Source organism: Oryx dammah, unplaced genomic scaffold (genome assembly GCF_014754425.2).
Source record: "Oryx dammah isolate SB20612 unplaced genomic scaffold, SCBI_Odam_1.1 HiC_scaffold_24, whole genome shotgun sequence".
Classification (NCBI taxonomy): domain Eukaryota; kingdom Metazoa; phylum Chordata; class Mammalia; order Artiodactyla; family Bovidae; genus Oryx; species Oryx dammah.
This window is the reverse complement of record NW_024070208.1, coordinates 73,677,666-73,692,169: the sequence shown is the minus strand read 5'-3', so window position 1 is coordinate 73,692,169 and position 14,504 is coordinate 73,677,666. Positions and strand designations below refer to the sequence as shown.

Below are 14,504 nucleotides of genomic sequence, written 5' to 3'. Positions count from 1 at the left end.
CTTTTCTTTTAATGGCACCCCACTCCAGTACTCTTGCCTGGAAAATCCCATGGATGGAGGAGCCTGGTAGGCTGCAGTCCATGGGGTCGCTAAGAATCGGACACGACTGAGTGACTTCACTTTCACTTTTCACTTTCATGCACTGGAGAAGGAAATGGCAACCCACTCCAGTGTTCTTGCCTGGAGAATCCCAGGGACGGGGGAGCCTGGTGGGCTGCCGTCTGTGGGGTCGCACAGAGTCGGACACGACTGAAGTGACTTAGCAGTAGCAGTAGCAATAGGCAGAACAACGCTGAAGGGCAATGGGCTCTGGAGCTGGGTGACCTGGGCGAGTTACTCAGCATCTTTGAGCTAATGTGTCTCAATCTTTAAAAAGGGAAGAAAATAGCACTGACCTCACAGAGATGATATAAAGACTCTAAGAGTTCATATGTCTAGGGGACTTGGGACAAGGCCTGGCATATGATAAGAGCTACCAGCATTTGCTAACAACAATAATAATAAATTCTGTTTCTCTTCAATCAAACTTCATTGAGTTAAAAACTGTATGGAACTCTACTCAGTACAGTACTCTGTAATGACCTGCCATGTAGATTCTATGGGAGTAAGATACAAAAAGAGGAGATATACGTATAACTGATTCACTTTGCTGTACACATCAGAAACTAACATTGTAAACAACGATACTCCAATAAAAATGAATTAAATAAAGAAAAGGGGTTGTAACTTTTCCAATTAAAAAAGATTTCACAGAAATACTGTCAGTTCAAACCCCCGAATATCTAAGGACTCAAGGGTGAGTAGGTTTTCACAGCGCTGTATCCCCTCTGTAAGCTCCTGTTCCTCCTCCATCCCTGCCCCCTGCCCCCTTCCTCTCACCCCGCAGTGAGGGTCTGCAGCTGTTCTTAATATTGAACAGGCAGGGCCCACCCATGGCCCACCGAGAACGACTCCTCTCCAATCAGAAGCAGCACTGACGTTTCTCTTACCTTTCAAACTGTACTTTCTTATGTCCGCCTTCTTTAACATAGTCGAGAACCTGCTTCTGAGTCCGACCACTACAACGAAGACCGCGGGCGGGAAGGGAGAAGACAGTAAGATGTTCTCAAGTCACACTCAGCCCAGCCCTGTGCCATCTTTGCCTCCCCTCCTCCCGTAAGCAGTCCCAGGAGAACCTGTGTGCTTTGCTGTCCCTTTTCCATCTCGATACATCCCTTATCAATATAACAGAAAAAAAGTCCAACCACCCAATAATCCTGTGTTTGGTTATGGAGCAACCATCCCAAGAGCTTGTATACTTCACAAAAGCAGGACAGTTCTAGTCACCGTACACACCAATGCCTAGGATGGAATCTGACATGCAGCAGACTCTCAAGGATTTGTTGAAAGACTGAGAGAAACTGAAGCAATGATGGGCAAGTCTACACAGCCTTTGGTGAAGATACAGCAAATCTTTTTTTAAGTTGTTTTTTTCTTTCATGTGGACCATTTTTAAAGTCTTTATTGAATTTGTTACAATATTGCTTGCGTTTTCTGTTTTAATATTTTGGCTAGCGAGGCATGTGGGATCTTAGCCCCTGAATCAGGAATCCACACCCGCTGCATTAGAAGGCGAAGTCTCAACCACTGGACCGCCAGGGAATTTCCTCTACAGCAAATATTAACGAGGCACTTTTGCTTCCACCTAGAAAGGAAATTCTTTGTGCATTAGAGAGTTCCACTGGGAGCTGACCATGGCTGGGTAGACAGCCTCGTGGCCATCTAAGGTTCAAACAGAACACAACTAGGAGCCTTCTAGGATGACCAAGCAAACACTCTATCTGCCAAGTTGTCTTGGAAGATAACTTGAAAGTCTTAGGGAAATGAATCCATGATAAACGTGGAGATGGGAAGTATAATCCTTACCTGAACCGAAACGATGACCCTCGGCTAAAGAGAACGGGCTTGGGCTTTGGCTTGGGCTCTTCGAAAAGTCTAAAAAAGGCATGATGTTCAACACAGATTTTCCAGAAGGACTTGCAAAAATCCCGACTGGCCATTAGGAATTCCAAGGTATCCTGGTACGAGCTCTAAAAAGAGAAGACAGCATCATGGATTTTCCCATTTTCACAAATGTTCAGTTGAAAAACAGGAAAGGGGGCAGAAAACAAATTTGTCCCATTAAGTTTTAGCTGTGTTATTTCATTATGGCATGAGCATAAATCCACATACTGAGTAAAATACAGGTGTTCCTTATGATGCCATATTGTCATCTTTCAACCATTTTCTTCCCCGCTTAATTCCTTAGAGGAACAAACAGACAACGGGACACTCGGCCGAAATCAACATTCCCTTTGACTGAATTCATAAACAAATTCTGTTCACTTGGCTTACATTTCCTTCTTCAAAAAAACCCCAAGTATCAAAATTCCTTTTATGACTTCTTAAATGAATCGAACAGTTTTTCTTTCCATTCTCTCTCTCGTGGTTTATGCCAACTTTGAATATTGTGCTTAAGCCTTTCCTCCATTAAATAGCGTAAGATTCCAGCCTCCAGATGGCCCCAGGACCATACAGGAAATGAACTTTTTTTTTTTTCTGGAGCACAAAAGTATCAGTCAAGGCTGAAAAATTCATGTCCTTTGATTTGAGAAAGGGGATATGGTTAATTTTCTACTCCTAGACTGAATGCTCCCAATTTAAGTGGCCAGCTTATGTAAACAAAGGTTACCACAGTCCTTAACATTCCCAGCAATTTTGGGGGAATCTCACAGCTCTGTTTCAACTTACAGACAAGTCAGGCTGCAATATACAGTCTTTTGGACTCAAAACACATTTTCTCATACAAAACAGTCATGTCCGACTTTTTGCAACCCCATGAACTGCAGCACGCCAGGCCTCCCTGTCCATCACCAACTCCCGGAGTCCACCCAAACCCATGTCTATTGAGTCGGTGATGCCATCCAACCATCTCATCCTCTGTCGTCCCCTTCTCCTCCTGCCCTCAATCTTTCCCAGTATCAGGGTCTTTTCAAATGAGTCAGCTCTCTGCCTCAGGTGGCCAAAGTATTGGAGTTTCAGCTTCAGCATCATTCTCTCCAATGAACACCCAGGACTGATCTCCTTTAGGATGGAGTGGTTGGATCTCCTTGCAGTCCAAGGGACTCTCAAGAGTCTTCTCCAACACCACAGTTCAAAAGCATCAATTCTTTGGCGCTCAGCTTTCTTTATAGTCCAACTCTCACATCCATACGTGACTACTGGAAAAACCATAGCCTTGACTAGATGGACCTTTGCTGTCTAAAGGACTATAACCCTAGACTGCCATTTATAATCTCTGTCCCCCCATGGGAAAAAAGTACTCCAGTTCTGGCTGGGGACACCAGTGCTCTGTCATCACCCCCTCCATCCCTATTTATGGTGGAAGGAGAAGATGCTTTCTTCCTTTTTTGACCTAGTGCCATGTGAATAACATCTTTAGAGGGTCTGTGGGCAGCCTGTGTGGGAGGGGCTGGGTCAGTCCCTGAGAATGCACTGTCAGGGGCGAGGGGCCCCTGGATGGGCAGAAACAGGCCTGGAACACGGCAGAATGCTGAACGGGATCTGGAGTGGCCGAGGCTGGAGACACAGCAACTACAAAATGGGGTTGGGGAGGGGGGGTGTCGGATATGCATACATCTGTGCACAGGAAAGTGACTCCTCCCAGGCACACATCTGCGCCGTCTACTGATGGCAGTTGTAGGGTGGCTCAGCCTTTGGACACACTGCACAGACTAGCAGAATCCTGGAGGGCTGCTGGCTGCAGGTTCCACCTGCGCCCTAGTGAGACCCACTCCACCCCAAGGTGACTCAAGTTCACTTGAGGAACATCAAGTCCTATCCCCATGGAGGTTCCTGAGAGGCACTTACGTTCACGTCCGGGCGGAGCTTGATAAGAAAGCGCTTCCTCTTGAAGCTCAGCTTCCGCACCTTTGCCCAGTTGAAGGCATTGATCTTCGTAAAACCCTGAGAAGAGAGGCATCAGCTGGTGAGCCGGGAACTGCATGATAAGCAACATGGGAGATGGTCTGCTTTGCTCCCAGGGATCAGAAAGGAGAGCTGATGTGATGGTTCATAAGAATGCTTCCTGCTGCAGAATTCCAGGGCTCTGTGGCTGTGAGTGATACCCGCTCCCTTCCTAGATTCATCGTTTTACACTAATTCTATGATCTGACTTTCACACTTAAGTCTGCCTCCAGGGAGAGAAGAGGCTGACCAAGTGGCTGATAAAAGAGAAAGATAAATAAAAATAACCATGACAACCACTGTAATTATTAGGGACCATCACTGAGCAAGTTCCAGGTACGGTCCCAAGTCCTTTACAGGCCTTTTCTTGTGAAACCTTACATGAAAGCCCAGTGAGCTGGATTTATCTTCATTCTACCCATGTGGGAACTTGCAGCATGGCAAGATTTTAATTTGTTCTAAATCATACAGTCCCTGCAGCAAAATGAGATTCCCAGGCATGTGCCTAAACCAGGAGCCACAGAAGCAACAGAGCAGCTAGCAATCACACTTTGTCCACACTGCTCTGCCCCTGGACCCGGCGGGCTTCCCGCAGCATGGGACAGAGGGATACCCCACCCTCGGGGTATCTCTGATACCAGAGAACAGTCTCTGGGAGGGATGCATGTATCCTCATCTTCGATCGCCAGGTGGGATGTGGGGAACCCATAGAGGGGAGCCCGCATATTCCAGCTCCCATCTGTCCCATCCTCTCAGCTGAAATTAGAATTCCTCCAGCCCACTGGAACACCAGGACCATTTGTTTAAATTGGCTGGAATGAAGCAATTAGGCACTGGCAGGAAGATTAATTCCAAGACACAGTCCTTGTACATGATTACATTACTGAGCAGTTCTCTACATTTCAAGTGTCTCAAACACAATCAAAGCAAATTAATTCAATTGTGAGGCACGTCTTACCCGGCTCCCCACCACCACCCTGATCTTCAGAAATGTTGAAGGGTTTTAATTTTGAAATGGGATGCTAGGACTGACAACTACATTGTTTTATTGTCATTTTTTCCCCCCTTCAGGGACTCCTAGATTATGTCTGTGGGTCAAGAACTGTTAGGGACAGTCACCTCCTCAAACGCTACACTGCTCTTAAAATATTGCTTCCTACTGTCTCAGAAGAAACCGACTTCAACTTCTCTTGGGACATGAATCTATAGTGATTAGGGTTCATTATAAACATCTGAGGGCTTCCCAGGTGGCTCAGTGGTAAAGAACCCACCCTGCCCAATGTGGGAGACCCATGCTCAATCTCTGGGGTCAGGAAGATCCTCTGGAGAAGGGAATGGCTACCCACTCTAGTATTCTTGCCTGGAGAGAGGAGCCTGGCGGGCTACAGTCCACGGAGTTGCAAAGAGTTGGACACAACTGAGCAACTAACACACAGATGCAGATAAACACCTGATACAGGAGAGACAGAATCCCTGGTTATTTTGGTAAAATACAAGGGGAGATGGAACACAATCCAGCAGAGTTCAAAAAGGTTTTAGGTCATGCATGAGTTTACATTCGAAACAGCATGAAATCTGACCCTACTTCATGAGCCAGGCAGATGCTTTCTTTATATCCCTTTGAAACGGAAGCACAGATTATCCACTCTTGTTTAAAAGAGAAGCCTTGAGGGATACATTGCCCAGCACAGGGAATCTAGCCAATATTTTCTAACAGCTTTAAATGGAGTATAATTTATAAAATACTCAATCACTGTGTTGTGCACCTGAAAGCAATATAATACTGTAAATCGATTATAAAAAAGAAAATTACCAATACAGAATTGTAAAGTAAAATAAAAAATAAATAATAAAAAAAATTAAATTAAAAGTTCTTCAATTAAAGAAGAAAAAAATCTTGGGGAAAAGCTTTGAGGTGGTGCATATGTTCCGTCTTGACTTCATGGATGGTTTCATAGGATATACAAGGTTAAGAACTTACCCATATTGAAGAATGGCACACTTTGAATGTTTGCATTTAACTGCATGTCAATAATACTTCAATGATATTATTAAGAAAAAGAGATGCATTCATCAATAACAGTGCAGCAGCACTGTGATCAAGGGTGCACACATTTCCGAATGCAGAGTATTATGTCTTTTCGTAAAACACAGGTAAGGGTCCAAGAACAGTATGTTTTGCTGCAAAATTAGAGCAGGACATGGACAGAGCTTCTAGGAATTCATAAAATTGCTGTATCCTCTAAGTTAGGTAAATGTGAAATCATAAACAAGCTGACTTAGGTAAAATCAATTCAAACAAACAAACAAACTCAAATTAGGTTAACAAATGAGATGAATATCATGACCACATGTGAAAAAGGTGCTTGCTTTGTGGATCTGAACTCTCAATTCCATTCAACTATGTTCTAAGTTAGGTCCACAGAGAGATACAGATATCTGTGATCCTACAAGGTCAATGTGCTAAGTCACTTTGGTCATGTCTGCTTCTTTGCAACTCTATGCACCATAGCCTGCCAGGCTCCCCTTTCCATGAGATTCTCCAGGAAAGAATTGATTGGGTTGCCATGTCCTCCTCCAGGGGATCTTCCCGGCCCAGGGATCAAACCCGCGTGTCTTACATCTCCTGCACTGGCCGGCGGGTTCTTTACCACTTGGGAAGCCCACAGAGTCACTAAACACAAACAAATCTGCAAGCACGGATTCCCCAAGCAGAGCAAGGGCAAAGGAAGTCCAGTTTGCAAGTGTGAGGGCACGGAAAGAAAGAGGAAACCTGGTAGCGAGGCTTGTCTGTTCCCTTCGTCACCTAAAAAGAATTAGCCTGGACCACCCAACATGGAAGCAGAGCTGAAGGTCAACTCTTATCTCTCCATCACCAAGGGAACCGAGCTGGTTCTAAACGCTCTTACCTGAAACACTAGAATCCCCGTGTTGGCCACAGCCAGGTTGATCTTCGTGCCTTCCCGGTCCTTGGCCGGGTGCAATCGGACGCCGTACATCTCCAGTTTGCGGGCAATCTCTAGGAGCTGGAAATCTGATTCTGCTGGTGTTTGTCCACTGACAATACAAAAAAAATCAAGAGAAAGGCCAGGAGATTTGAACTCCCTGTGTCTATGAATTCAAGATTAAGCACCTTCTCCTGGTAAATAAAAAGGTGTTTCATCACTAACAATGGGGCTACCTGATCAGACGACACCCAGCCTCCAGTTCATTATAACTCACAGTCAAGCTAGTGGAACAAAAGCTGTATTGCTTGTGTAACACAAAACCCCTAAAGTCTATCTCATACTTGGCCAGTTTTTTTTTTGAATTTTACAGAGTTTCCTTTAAGGTCATATGAAAGCAAAACACCATCATGCCGAAACAAGTTTCTAGTCACTTAACAATAGCCCTAAATTTGCAAAGTTCACGGCAACACTCTATCAAAGGCAACTATCAACCAGGACTCAAGTGCTTTCCTTGAAACGCAATAACAAAAACAGGAGGCACAGAGGATAGTTGAAGATATTTTATGGATCAAAGGAAAGAAACCAAAATGGAAGTGAACAAAGGTTCCCCATTTCCACACTATTCTTACGTTGTCCTGAGTTCATGAGGTCCCCTTCCTGATTTCCTGGTACTTGGACTTACACTCTTTCTCTTACTCAAAATCACAGGGTCCTAAAATGCCAGTGTTATTCTTGTCTCACAAAAAAGCAAGGAAGGAGTCCAGGGGTTTGGTCTTGAGTGGGTAACCTGCATCTCTGAGAGTCCAGGATAAGTAAGAACACTGATTAAGCCTCTGGGCTCTCCTCCCTCCCTCTTTGTGTATTTCTTCCCAATGTTTACTCTGTGCATGTGTACAGGTACTTAATGAATGTCGGAGAACAGAGAGAAACAGCTCAAAGGAAGCAACAAGGGAGACTTACATGTGGTTATGGTGAAATTCCACGATTTTGTCTTCTAGCGCATCTTGCTGAGGTATGTACTTATTTTTTGCTAAATGCTCTCTGTCCGACGCCTCATCAAAATCCCCAATCTCAGCTACAAAGAAAGGGAGAAAGAAAAACCAGCCACATGTGATTAACACTTCACAGTTTGTTACATTCCCAGTGGACTGTTCCCCAGCTAGTAAACTGGAAAAAGTAGCCAAGAACATAAGGCGATCCCAGCTGGTGAGTATCCTAAGGGCGAGATGTGAGAAGCTGTGGACGGGAGGACGGATTTAACAGCTCTGCCAACGTAAGATGACAGTTTCCACTTTTTCTCATCTCTACCCGTTGGGAAGAAAACTTCAGAATCATTCATCTTTGGCCATTCACGATCCTGGTTTTCCTTCCTCCCCACCCAACTAGGAGTTGCCTCTGCTTTAGGCAGTAAATTCTAAACAAGCGGATCAAAACATTCTGACTTTCAGGGCTTGACAAAATCGACTTTGGAAATGCACATATAACAATTAGTGGAAACCCTAAATGCTTTATCATGTAGAGAAAAGATGATTGTAAATAGGGGTAAAAGTACATAATGGGCTTCCCAGGTGGCTCAGTGGTAAAGAATCCACCTGCCAATCCAGGAGACATAAGAGATATGGGTTTGATCCCTGGGTCAGGAAGATCCCCTGGAGAAGGAAATGGCAACCCACTCCAGTACTCTTGCCTGGAGAATCCCATGGACAGAGTACCCTGGCAGGCTACAGTCCACGGGACTGTGAAAGAGTCGGACGCAACTAAAGAACAACAACAAAAGGTACCTAATCTAATTTGGTAAAAATAAATGGCTCTTATTATCAGAAATGACCCAACAGACTGCAAATCCTTACCAAATTTTCATCGACAAGAAAGAGGGTGCCTATTTTTCTCATGTAACCTCAACACAGTCCCCTAATTGCTCTAACCCGGAAAATTAAAGGATAGAGCTTTAAAGTAATCACTGTACCTTTAACAACACTAACTCCAGCTCATTTTATAGCAATTCAGTACAGATGGGACAGTGTGCCTTATCATATAGTCTGTGTAACAAGCTTAATAAAATGAACGGAGCCCAGCTGTTTAGAGGAAAAGCAAGTTAACCGTTGCTATGAAACCCACCCTTCACTTTGCCTTGTGAAGTAGCTTGTTACACTTTGGGCAATGCACCCTGGTAACCACGCAGGATATGCACTATATGTTGCTATAATTCACAGCCCCTGAGAATATTTGCTTTGCATCCAACAATGCCAACTCGCCTGGCACCAGCTGGGCCACTGGAACAATCAATCACTTGCTAGCTTCCGACTGCTATAGCAAAATCAATATTATTTCCTAACTGCCCTTTCTTGACAAATTTCCTCCTCCCTAAGTTGCCACAAAGGACAACATGGAAGTGGGGGAACCTCCCCACCACACTGCCACCACCCACTGGAGGCCTTGATGATGACGGCACTGTCTTTTCGGAAATCGCTTCTATCCTGGCTCAAAAGAGCCCAGTTCATCTCATTATTCATAGTAACAGTGTTCTGTCGTCAAGTCCCTACGAAATATCAAATTAATGAATACCAAACCATCATTCCCAGGGGAAATAAGAGCTTAGGTTCTTCTAAGAATCTTGAAACACTTTTTCATCAACTAGCCGAGTTTTCTGTATGCTTCTGTAGAAATACATCCTCTTTTATGCATTGTGTTGATTCATTAACATTAAACTCACAGCCAGCAGCTCTGTAACTCAGGCCCGAATGAAGCATATCTGCACCCACGTGTTTCTCCACGTGTGCGTGTGGGCTCAGCCGCTGTCATGTCTGACTCTTTACGATCTCACGGACAGTAGCTTGCCAGGCTCCACTGTCCGAGGAATTTTCCAGGCAAGAATACTGAAGTGGGATGCCATTTCCTCCTCCAGGGGATCTTCCCAACCCAGGGATCGAACCTGCCTCTCCTGCAATTGCAGGCAGATTGATTACCACTGAGCCACCTGGGAAGCCCTTATTTCCATAAGGCACGTCAGAACCTTCCTGCACTTGTGGTTCAGCAACGATACTTGGGGGCCATTTAAACAGGGAAGTCACCAACAAAGCACAGAAACGCAAGAAGTGTGGCACTGAATGGATCAGGAAGAGGATACTTGTTTCCAGTATAAGAGCTGAAACCAGAAAGCAGAGCATCGCCTTCTCTGGCCCCCAGCTGGGGAGGTGTGTGTGGGAGGTGACTCAGATGTTTTTACCATCTTGTGTACTGTCTGCACGTGACCTTGAAAGCACCAAAAATGCTAATTCTGGGGCTACAAAGAAACGTTAGAGAGCAGGTGCATTTGCAAACATGAAATCTACAGATAATGAAGACTGACTGCATATGATGAAGGCGGGTGGGGACTCACCTAAACCCTGAATTTTGAGTTTTGAGTTTGGGTTTCTTAACATACATGGATTTCAAAACACAGTCTTTTCCATAATTCAATATAAGAGTTAAGACTTCCAGTTTATCCTCTGGCATCCGGGTCAATACACCTGAACTGTCTTTTCCTTGGACTCACTTGCCTTTCGGCTCCTAAAATGCAAGGGCAACATGACTATGAAATTTACTTTGTCCCACATGCTTTCTTCTTGGAACTAGAAAGTGGCACCTCCTTATGTCTGGAGAGTTTGAGAATTGCTAAGTGTTCAAGATATGACTTTGCTATTTTTTAATCAGAGGTGTCAGATCAGCTGATGCGTGCAAGCTAAATCGCCTCAGTCGTGTTTGACTCTCTACCATCCTGTGGCCAGCAGCACAGCAGGCTCCTCTGTCCATGGGGTTCTCCAGCCAAGAATACTGGAGTGGGTTGCCATGCCCTCCTCCAGGGGATCTTCCTGACCCAGGGATCAAACCCATATATGTCTTCTGCCTTGGCAGGACTGCCACCTGGGAAGCCCTTATATCAGCTGATGTATATACTGAATTCCTTATCAGTCTATTCTCAGCAAAAAATAAAAAGAACAACTCCAGATCTGGTGATTTTCCTGAACTCTCATGAAGATGTGCTTGGGCAAACTTGTGCTTGTACAGCCTCAGACTGGATGCACATACAACCTGCTGAAATGCACCCCAGTTGGCCTCCAATGCTACACGAGAGGTCCTCTTATAAACAGGCCCACCTAGTGTTTGAATCTTCTCTTCATCAGCTTGTCCTACTGGTCTTCTCAGAGTCGATTAGGGAAAATTAAAAGTTCGAAGTTTGTACAGGGGATATCTAAGATGAGCAACAAAGGAACCAATGAAAAATACGTCTGAAAGATGACAGTGAATTCAATTGAAAAGAGGAAAATTTTTAAAAATCGGATTGTGTATATAGCAAAAGATGAGATGAAAACACAGTTCAGTAGAGATAATTTTCCATCAGCATTAATATCGCTTTCTGCAGAAGGGAGATGAACTGACCCCTCTACAGTACTGACCATGTAAATAACAATCAATCATTTAAATGAACACACCATTCACACAAGATTCTCCTTCTATGACACGATGTATGGTTTAGTTGCTAAGTTGTGTCAGACTTTTGCAACCACCTGGACTGTAGCGCACCAGCTCCTCTGTCCATGAGATTACCCAGGCAAGATACTGGAGTGGGTTGCCCTTCCCTTCTCCAGGGGATCTTCCCAACCCAGGGATCTAACATGGGTCTCTGGCGTAATAGGTGGATTTTTTACCAACTGAGTCACCAGGGAAGCCCAATAAATGTATGGGATGCTCAAAATACAGAAATAGGGGTTTGTAAGTATAAGAATATTGAAAGTGTGTCACCAAACTGCGTATCAGAGAGAATGGAAATAGCAGGAGTGCTTCTGGACCCACCTATTTCATCTCCTGTGGAGAATTCAAGATTCAGGGGATTTTTGAGCCCCTGGTGATGTCTGGGGGTGAGGGATCCCCTGGAGCGAGCACACGGCTTTCTGGACTTCAGTGACCCTCCACTTCCCATGTGCGTGGCTTACTCTAACCACAGACTTTAAAAAGGAAGGGGCCTAAGAGAAAGCGGCTACAAGACTAAATGGCATCAGAAATGGTTCAGTCAATTTCTCTTCTCTCAACAAAAGCCCAGGGTTGGAGACATTTCCTGAAGTGGCTATTCCAATAAGGAAGCTTTATTTCAAAATTTCCCATTGTTTGGAAAGGGAGGGCTGCAGGTGAGTGAGAACAAAGAGAGGTGGGTGTGTTTATTGAACTCCTAGCGTATTCTGAATATTGATGCTATCGTTTCATTTTCACAGCTGTAGGAAACAGCTTCTATTAATCCCCTGTTCCAAAGGAAAGAGAGGTGAGGGACTTTGTAACTTGCAGGCTGATCAGTCAACTAATAGAAATGAGGACTGCCTGATTCAAAACACTGCTTACTCCACTGTTACTGTTAGAAGACAGAAGACCAAACACATGAAAGGGAAAAGTTAGGTAACCGTCTGCACCGAAGTGTCCTCAGTTTAAAATGGAGAAAACAGCACTGAGCTCATGGGGGTTGTTATAAAAATTAAATGAGATAATACACAGATCTGAGATAATACAAAGAACTAGAACATAGTAAAGTCTAATAAAGATTACTTTTTTTGGGGGGGGGTGCCTGCCCTTTCTTTTTCACATCATTTTTTTTCAAATTAATAAGAAAACACCCATCTATTAAGTCTGGTAGATATTCAACCATGCCCATGTACAAAAAGGGCTTCCCTGATAGCTCAGTTGGTAAAGAAATCCACCTGCAAAGCAGGAGACACCAGTTCGATTCCTGGGTTGGGAAGATCCACTGAAGAAGAGATAGGCTACCCACTCCAGTATTCTTGGACTTCCCTTGTGGCCCAGCTGGTAAAGAATCTGCTTGCAATGTGGGAGACCTGGGTTCAATCCCTGGGTTGGGAAGATCCCCTGGAGAAGGAAAAGGCTACCCACTCCAGTATTCTGGTCTGGAGAATTCCATGGACTATATATATAATCCATGGGGTCGCGAAGAGTCAGATATGACTGAGTGACTTTCACTTTCATGTACACACAAAAGACGATAAGCATGGTTTCCACAAACACCTTGTCATTTTGGACTAAAGTAGTTTGTTGACTACTAGCAGTGACCCTTCCTACAAACCTAGAGTCTTGTTAACTGGGCACCTATGTGGACAGGCTGGGCCTGATTATATGGGATTGCTTTGTATACAATGGAAATTTTAAAATGCTATGATAGTATTTATATACTAGTGTTTATATATGTTGACCCTGGTCTGTGTACATACTATCCTTCCTGAAACATAATGTGTATATTTAAAATAACTTCTGCCTTACCAAGAGAAAAAAATGTCTAGGTGGGTAGTCAGTAAGCCTTAGAATGAGCACAATCTAATTATCCTTTATTTAGTGTAAGAAAGTTAAAATGTCTACTTCAAGCATTACTTGGATTCTATCCAGGGTCATGTGTCTTGGTTTACTGAACTCTTGAGCAGAGTACAGGAAGGGAAATCTCTGACAGTTTTATGTCTTATGTCTGAAGGCTAAAGTGTCATACTGAGTGACGAATATTAAATCCAAGAACAGGACTGAACTAGTTACGTCTACTTGGCCACCGTCCATTCAACTGAATCCGAGTCAGTTGAGTTTTCAACAATTACATCTTCCATCTTGAAAAGCATGGCAACCCCCAGGACACAGAATTCCCAGGTCAACGTCTAGGGGAAGAGGGTGAAAGCGTTAGTTGCTCAATCAAGTCTGACTCTTGGTGATCCCGTGGACTGTAGCCCTCCAGACTCCATGGAATTCTCCAGGCAAGAATACTGGGGTGGACTGCCATTCCCTTCTCCAGGGGATCTTCCTGACCCAGGGATAGAACTTAGGTCTCCTGCATTGGAGGCCGATTCTTTAGCGTCAGGGAAGGACAGGAGTATGAAATGAGGTTAAGAGTGCTGCTTTCCAGCCTCTGGCTTTTGTGCTAATGCAACATCAGCCGAACACATTGTTTGCAGTAGATGTCATTTCCCCCACCAAGCAGATGGCTGTGTATTTCCCACACACTTCCTGAGGAGATCAAAAGAACTTACACTGTACAATGTGCGAGATCAGGAGGGCAGCGCTGTTGTCATTACATGCCAGCCTGCCTTGAGCCAGGTCCTGCTTCACCTGCAGAGCGAAGAGGTACCTACAAACAGAAGCAGAGACGGGCGTCATACACAGACAGGTGGGCGTCCAGCAAAAAGGGCACAGAGTTTCCACAACAAAGACAGGCTCAACCGTGGCAACTTGCTTTTCAAGCGAGGACCTGGTGAAAGGTACATAAACGAGAAAACAAGAAAAGTCTGCACAAGTGGGAGGAATTCCTGGTGCAACTGGCTGCAATGTAAATATTCACACCTCCCTAAAAACACTGGGAGACATATGCCGCAATCCTCACACAATGAGTAATGCACTTCATTTTAATATGGAGAGATAACAACCATAAAAATTAAGACTATAACTTACCACCCTATATATTTTTGTGGGGTATAGCACACATTTAAACTTTTCTCACAGATCAGTCAAATATACTAAAAAATGGCTCTATGGCCTGGACAACAACAGTAGGCT

General features: G+C 44.3%; 1 protein-coding gene across 1 annotated transcript in view; it reads right to left on the bottom strand.

Annotated features, from left to right (window-relative positions):
- Window positions 1-14,504, bottom strand: part of FARP1 (FERM, ARH/RhoGEF and pleckstrin domain protein 1) — a 304,106-nt gene that overhangs the window by 55,243 nt on the left and 234,359 nt on the right. Inside the window, exons 6-11 of the mRNA XM_040267369.1 lie at window positions 13,982-14,079; window positions 7,893-8,007; window positions 6,894-7,041; window positions 3,889-3,984; window positions 1,906-2,069; window positions 990-1,058 (exon numbers count right to left, since the gene is read on the bottom strand). Of these exons, the coding sequence (XP_040123303.1) occupies window positions 990-1,058; window positions 1,906-2,069; window positions 3,889-3,984; window positions 6,894-7,041; window positions 7,893-8,007; window positions 13,982-14,079 (690 nt within the window). The remainder of the gene's footprint in view (window positions 1-989; window positions 1,059-1,905; window positions 2,070-3,888; window positions 3,985-6,893; window positions 7,042-7,892; window positions 8,008-13,981; window positions 14,080-14,504) is intronic.